At 36.7% G+C, this 7500-nt stretch overlaps 1 protein-coding gene across 2 annotated transcripts in view; it reads right to left on the reverse strand.

The window, feature by feature from the left end:
- Positions 1-7500, reverse strand: part of LOC145269675 (TPR and ankyrin repeat-containing protein 1-like) — a 105761-nt gene that overhangs the window by 65137 nt on the left and 33124 nt on the right. For both annotated transcript variants that reach the window (XM_080125384.1, XM_080125385.1), the window contains 2 exons: positions 4541-4700; positions 1767-2090 (listed from right to left, as the gene is read on the reverse strand). In XM_080125384.1, coding sequence (XP_079981510.1) covers positions 1767-2090; positions 4541-4700 — 484 coding nt within the window. The remainder of the gene's footprint in view (positions 1-1766; positions 2091-4540; positions 4701-7500) is intronic.

Genomic DNA, 7500 nt, shown 5'->3' on the forward strand with positions numbered 1-7500 from the left:
TTTAATTACCATTGCTCCCAGGTCCACTCTGACCCGGAGTGGTAGTACCTGTTAGGGTCCCAACTATGGATTAAATAGAAACTGACGTAAAAACAAAAACAACAAATATATTCTATTAAAAAAATTTTTCTTCAAAATCTTTGGATTCGGCATTAAATAACCCGAAAAAGGGTTGATATGCCGTAAAACAAAAACAACCAACCAACCTAACAACTCTTGATCCGAGACATTTCCTTCATCATCTTCTAGTTTTGCCATGTCTTTTTTTTTTTTTTTTTTTTTTTTTACATGGTTGTCACCACTTATCAAGGCCCGGAAGCCACTCAGGGATAAGGGTTATTGCAAGTACAGTACGTTAGTGTGGAGATTTGATGAAGTGTTTACTTAAGGGGGTGGTTCATTAGGAATTTGTTAACGTTAGACTTGAAGACATCCAAGTTGTAGTCAGGTGGGAAGCAGGCATACGGAACAGAGTTCCACAGACATGCAGTTCTAAGTTCTGTCATTTCTTATATAGTGTTTTTTTTTTTTGTTTTTTAGAGGTGGCGAAATTTAAATTGACAACTAACTCCATAACTCCATTTTCTTTAATTGCAGATCGCAATTATTTTAAGTACAGCTTGGTTTGGCAAATCACCATGAAGAGACCGACACCCAAGCAACATTTGCAAATGGCAAACAATGTGATCAATTCATTGAGAACAAATAATTTCTACGAAACGGACCTGTCGACTGGCTAATTCATTTGTGCCATTGATTCTTATTAAGATTATTTTCTTTGAGGATATGTAAAATCCCATGTCTATGCTGATAAACCAGACACAGTAGCCCACTTGGAAGATAACATTTAACATGCTATTGCCGAAATACAGCCTTCATCTTTTAATTCTGTTCATATTGTCTCTTATAAACTAAGCTTCTTCTTTGGAGGTGGCAAACTTTAAATTGACAATTCTATTTTCTTTAATTGCAGATTTGGTGAGTCAACTTAGTTTGGCAATTCATCATGAAGAGACTGACACCCAAACAGTGTTTAAAAATTGCAAATCTATATATAAATAAAAGTGAACGTATCTGTGTGTGTGTCTGTGTACATTTCCCTATGCAATAACTCTGTCAATTTTAAGTCTACAGACTCGAAATTTGGTGTACAGGGTACTGAGATTTGGGAAAATCTTTGTGATCAGTTTTCGGTCAGAAATTTGGCTGTTATAGGTTAAAGTTCAACGATTTGACCTTTGAGAACTCTACCAAACTCTGAGAATTTGGGGTCTAAATACTTGAAATTTTAGATATAGGTTCCTTGGACATGGATCTAATTTAATAACTTGATGTGAGCCCAAAACAATAAATTGTAAGGGGTCAAAGTTAACAAAATTGACCGCTTTTTTTCTTTTTGCTCAACATACACCTCCAAACCCCCAGGCAATGCCAGGCTGAAATGCTAGTATATATATAAATGTAAATCTATTTAAAGTAATAGTGTGACTGTCAAAATAGACGTTAATCTTATGTGATTATGGGAGTATGAATTCTAAATATTAGACTGTCAAGAAATTAAAAGAATTTTTTTTTTAATTTACTGTTAAAATGGACCTAAATCTATGATTACCTAGTATAAATATTGGACTATTAAAAAAAATTAAAAAATAAAATTTTTAAAAATAAAATTAAAATAAAAACTAAAAAAAAAAAAAACTAAAAAAAAAAAAAAAAACTTAAAAAAAAAAAAAAAAAAAAGCTAATGTCAAAGAACACAAACTCACCAATTAAAAGACTTAATTCAACGAGAATCGGAAAAACTTCCGCAGGATCGTTGGACAAAGTGAATATGTCAGCGCCATGTTTTAAGAGTTCGAGCAACATCAAATGGCAAGACTTTCTTAAATTGTCGTCTGTTTTCGTTGTTTCGTACAGTGTTGAAAGCGAAACACCTGAAGCGTCAAACTCTTTGGCCAACGGCCGATTTGAAGGACCAACTACGATCAAATTGATTGTTGTCCACTGACTACGTACTGCGGCCGAACACAAAACTTGATTCCAAAGAGAACTCTCTACCTTTTGAAACAGGGAAAGGCATTCTTTAAAATCTGCAAAAAATAAAAATATAGAAATTTTATCATATTTCGGAAATGCAAGAGCAATGCACTGAGGAACTCGAAGCATTTGTGCTTCTCGTCGTAATTATCTCCGACTAAACTTAACAAGCAACAAAATCACACACCTTCACAGATCCATAGATGACGAAAGCCTTCAACTTCAATAGTTTCGTTTTTGTGAACTGCTAAACTTTGGAATTTCCTCCTGGGCTCCTGCTTCATTGACTGTACTGACATGCAGAAGTTCAAGTGTAATGTGAACAGACATTTTGCTGCTAAACTCCCTACATAGTGTCCCTGTAGATATGGTCTCAAATAGCAGCGCCTTACATTCACGCGGTGCCTTTAGTAAAGTTTCAAGACTTTTTTGTACAAGCATTTAAAATTGTCGTAAACTCTTGAAAATTCAGTATGTTATTGCTATACATACTATGAGATGACCAATTTTTGTGAGTTGAGGTTCAAATGAACAGCTTTTTTTTTTCCTTTTTTTTTACACGGTGGTCACCACTTATCAAGGCCTGGAAGCCACTCAGGGATAAGGGTTACTGCAAGTACAGTACGTTAGTGTGGAGATTTAATGAAGTGTTTACTTAAGGGGGCGGTTCATCAGGAATTTGTTAACGTTGGACTTGAAGACATCCAGGTTGTAGTCAGGTGGGAAGCAGGCAGACAGAACAGAGTTCCACAGGCGTGGAGTTCTAAGAAAGAACCTTTGTTCATGGAATCTACGTTTTGATTTAGGCACAGATAAAGAGTGGAGAAAATTTTTCATAGTGGATTCAGCTAGACGGGTGTTTTTCGTGAAAGATTGGCGAGGGGGATGGACCAAAGATCGGAGTTCAGACGAGCACCTGCTATGGAAATAACTATAAAACAAGGATAGGCTTGCAACGTCTCTTCTGTGGGAGAGAGGTTGCAGGTTGCAGCTCCAGCAAGAATTGGAATACACCCTCTAAAACATGACTGTCACAGCTGGTGAATTTCAAAAAATGTAATCTGGACGCGTAGAAGAACGATATGTAATAAAATTCTGTTTTAAACTTGGAAAAAATGCCACAGAGATGTATGGAATGCTTCAGACTGCTTTTGGACCATCCTGCATGAAGCGAGCATCAGTTTTTGAGTGGCATAAGAGATTCAAGGAAGGCAGAGAGTCTGAGGGATGATGAGTTGTAAAGAAGTCAGAACACTAGAGTTAATTGACGAAATAAACATTTCATGCATAAAAACTTGCGAATAGTTTGATGTCAGTGTGGGAACTGTACACACAATTATTCATAAGATGCGGAAGATTTGCACAAAGTTTATTTTAGGTTTGCTCAGAGAAGATCAGACTATTTGACCAAGTTTCTCACCCGCAGAAGTTCAAGTGTAATGTGAACAGACACATTGCTGCTCAACTCTCTACATAGTGTCCCTGGAGATATGGTCTCAAATAGCAGCTCCTTACATTCACGAGGTGCTTAAGCTGTGTTCCCTATCATTTGAGCTATCGACAGATAGATAAGAAAGATTTTAAAATTAAACCAATTCAAGCTATGAATGGATTTGCGCATGCGTAAAAGTAACAGAAATATGTCAGCAAGTTGAAATGCAAAACTTGTCGACATATTTCTCTGTATATGGTATTCATCTATCCAAACAAAGATTTTATTCGTGATAAATTATCCTTAGGATTAAATACAGACACACACATACACATATCTACTGGGTTTTTTTTGTTTTTTTGTTTTTTTTACATAGGCATAACCACTTATCAAGGCCAGAGACCACTCGAGGATAAGGGTCAAGAGTGTAAAGTAAATAGGACAATATAGTAATCGTTAGTAATGGAAATTCGGTAAATTTGTTAACATAAGTGGAACCGCTCATCAAGAACTTGTTTACGTTGGACTTGAAGACAACCATATTGTAGTCAGCTGGAAAGCAGGAAAACGGAAGACAATTCCTCAGGCATGCAGTTCTAAGAAAGAAGCTTTGTTCATGGAATTTACGTTTAGGCTTAGGCACAGATAAAGAGTGGGGGGAATTATTGATAGTGTTTACAGCTAGTCTAGTGTTTCTTGTGAAAGTTTGGTGATAGGGGGACCATAGATTGAAGCTCAGTCGAGCACTTGCCATGAAAATAACGATAAAGCAGAGACAAACTCGCAACATCTCTTCTGTGAGAAAGAGGTTGCAGGGAAGAGAAAAGGACATCTCCTATGAGGCTACAAAGTCTATTTTGAAGTCTATCAAGGCAGGAAAAGTCCTTTCTAGCAGCTCCTGCCCAGATGTGGCAACATTATTCCATCCGTGGACGTACCTGGCTCTTATATAGATAGAGAATTGCATCAGCAGTGAGATATTTACTGGATCGATAGAAGGGTCCATCCATTTTTCCAGCAGCCTTGGCAACAGGTTAATAAAGGAAAAAAAAAAATGTATTTAAAACTTACAATTTTTTCCAAATTGGTTACCATTGGTTTCAAGTAGCTTAACTGCTTCCGACAGGAACAATGCCGGATTTTCTGCATAAGGAAGTCCTTCCAGATATACCAAGCATGCAAGGTGAGGACGCTTGAGATCTTTCAGCACTTGGGTTTTTCGATAATAAGCCTGTTTAAAATAAATGTGAAAAATATAAATTATTTTCTTTTTTTCTTTGTAACATTTAAAGGAATGATAAAAAAGCTCAAAGATTTTTATAATAAAATTTATTGACATACTTTAAGCAACTTTTGCTAAATAAGAAATCATTTTGAAGCCAAATTCTGTTCCAAGAGATTTTTTTTTTTTTTAAATAAATGAAATATGAATTAAGTATTTGTGAGGAACTGAAGATGAAGAAGATTTGCGTGAAGTTTGTCCCCCCAAGGATGATTTGTCACCCACTATTTGACCAAGATGAGTATCAAGATGGTTCCTCACCCTCACTATAGTCCATACCTTGCTCCCTGCGATTTTTGATTATTCCATAAGCTCAAGGTAAACATTAGAGGCTGTCGTGAGATAATTGTGAAAATGAAAGAGGCTGTGACGAGGATTATTGACACGCTTACACAAGACGATGAAAGCGAAAATAAAGGCATCCTCCCAGAAATAAAATGAACGCAATGTAAGAATAGTAATTGTCTGTATTTTTGAGATGAGGTGTTTTCATTGATTGAGATTGTCGGACTGACTTCCTCATCTTGGTTGTTATTGTCACAACGTTTCGGCCGTTTTGCCCTCCGGCCTTCATCAGGTGTTTTGTCCTAGTGACATATGGCCGAGTGGTCCTAGACGTTGTATCAAAGTTTACAGTTACCCAAAGGTGCTGAGTTCAATCTTCAATCCTGAACGAAGGCAGTGAAAAAGTAACATTGAAAACAGAGAATCAGCAACTATGTCCCAAAGCCTAGCTGGAGTCCGAACACGGTACCCCCGTAATAATAATAAAGGGTTGGGTTCCAGACTCCTAACAAACGGTTCCCCAGTTCGATACAAAACACCTGACGATGGCCGGAGGGCAAAACGGCCGAAACGTTGTGACGATGACAACCAAGATGAGGAAGTCAGTCCGACAATCTCAAGCAATGTAAGAATGTTTTGAAATTTTTCAATGGTCGTTTGATTGTTTTGCTTTACGGCATATCAACCCTTTTCAGGTTATTTAATGCTGAATGCAGTAATTTCGGAAAAAAGCTTTTATGCTTCAAGTAATTTATCATCTTTGGATTTAAGTTGATTGTTTTTTTTTTGTTGTTTTTTTTTTGTTGTTGTTTTTTTTTTTTTATGTATAGGAAAATCGTTTTTGTTTTTGAATTCGCAAAACATGATTGAGTTGATTGATTACAAGCCTGGATTAAAATAAATTTATAAAAATATAAATTAATTTTTATTTAAATTAAATATTAACAGGAATAATACAGAACAAATGTTGGATATTGAGCCAGAGCAACACCGATAAAATCTGTGTGCACACAAGCACATTCTGAATGAATTTTGATCTATGTTATAAGTAAATTCTACAAACAAAAAATTTGATTGCTTTGTTTTACGGGATATAAACCGTTTTCAGGTTATCTCATGCCAAATCTGGTTGGTTGGTTTTTGTTTAACAGCATATTAACCTTTTTCAGGTTGCTTAATGTTGCATCCAGTGATTTTGAAGAAAAAGTTTTTAATAGAATGTTTTTGTTTTTGTTTTCAAGTCATGGTTGAGATCCTAACAGGTACTACCACTCCGGGCCAGAGTGGACCTGGGAGCAATGGCAATTATAGAGTGGCTCCTGTTATATTGCATATCCCTCCATATTTACATGAACAAACCAGAAAGCAGCAGCAGCTGTGTCAGCGACAATAATGGCGACGCTAAGACAAATCCGTTCATCAATGCAACGCAAATGAACTCATTAAATACACATGACAACTTCAAAGCCCATTTTTTCATGTACACACATCAATCGAATAGCTCGCACATCACTTCACCAAAGAAAACCGCCAGAGAAGTCCGCACATCAAAAGAAAAACCAAAATACAAAACACAAACATCGCAGTAAACACAACTTGTGCAGCATATAAACACGAATATCTATTCCACGAAACACTGCAACAATATAACACCGAGTAGATTACATCCACAATTTTCTTAGCTTTAAATCGATATAACACATGCATACATACACCAAGCAGATGATTCCCTACAATGCATTAAAACACAAAAAACAAACACATTTAAAAAGCAAAACTTAGGCCAACGATCAAAAACTCTCTTTGCTTTAACCTACGTCTGCGTAATGACACTCTTCGCAACAAATGAGTCCGTCGAGCCGAGAATCACAGCAAGTCAACCAGCATGGGATAATCATCGGCTCCGTCGGATTTCTTTCTGTAGAGATCCCTAGATGTAAAAGATCTTTCTACTCCAGTAGTTTCTTCCCCAGAACCGCTAGACTTTGGAATTCCATTCCAGGTCACTGCTTCCCCAACTGTACTGACGTGCAGAAATTCAAGTGCAACGTGAACCAACATCTTGCTGCCCAAATCCCTACATAGTACCCCAGTAGTTGTTTCCCCTGATACACCAAAGTGGCAATGTGCCTTGTTTGGGGTGAAAATGTAATTAAAAAAAAAAAAAAAAAAAAAAAAAAAGAGAGAGAGATGATTCCCTACAATGCATTAAAACACAAAAAACAAACACATTTAAAAAGTAAAACTCAGGCCAACGATCAAAAACTCTCTTTGCTTTAACCTATGCCTGCATCATGACTATAAAAATGTCAGTCTTCGCGACAAATGAGTCAGTCAAGCCGAGAGTCAGAGCAAGTCAACCAGCATGGGGTAATCATCGGCTCTGTCGGATTTCTTTCCCGACGTTAAACAATCACTTTCGCGCGCATCATTCATCAACTTCTTCACATGGAAACACCAACAG

This window comes from Euprymna scolopes, chromosome 45 (assembly GCF_053919585.1).
Source record: "Euprymna scolopes isolate OS-2025 chromosome 45, ASM5391958v1, whole genome shotgun sequence".
Lineage (NCBI taxonomy): Eukaryota > Metazoa > Mollusca > Cephalopoda > Sepiida > Sepiolidae > Euprymna > Euprymna scolopes.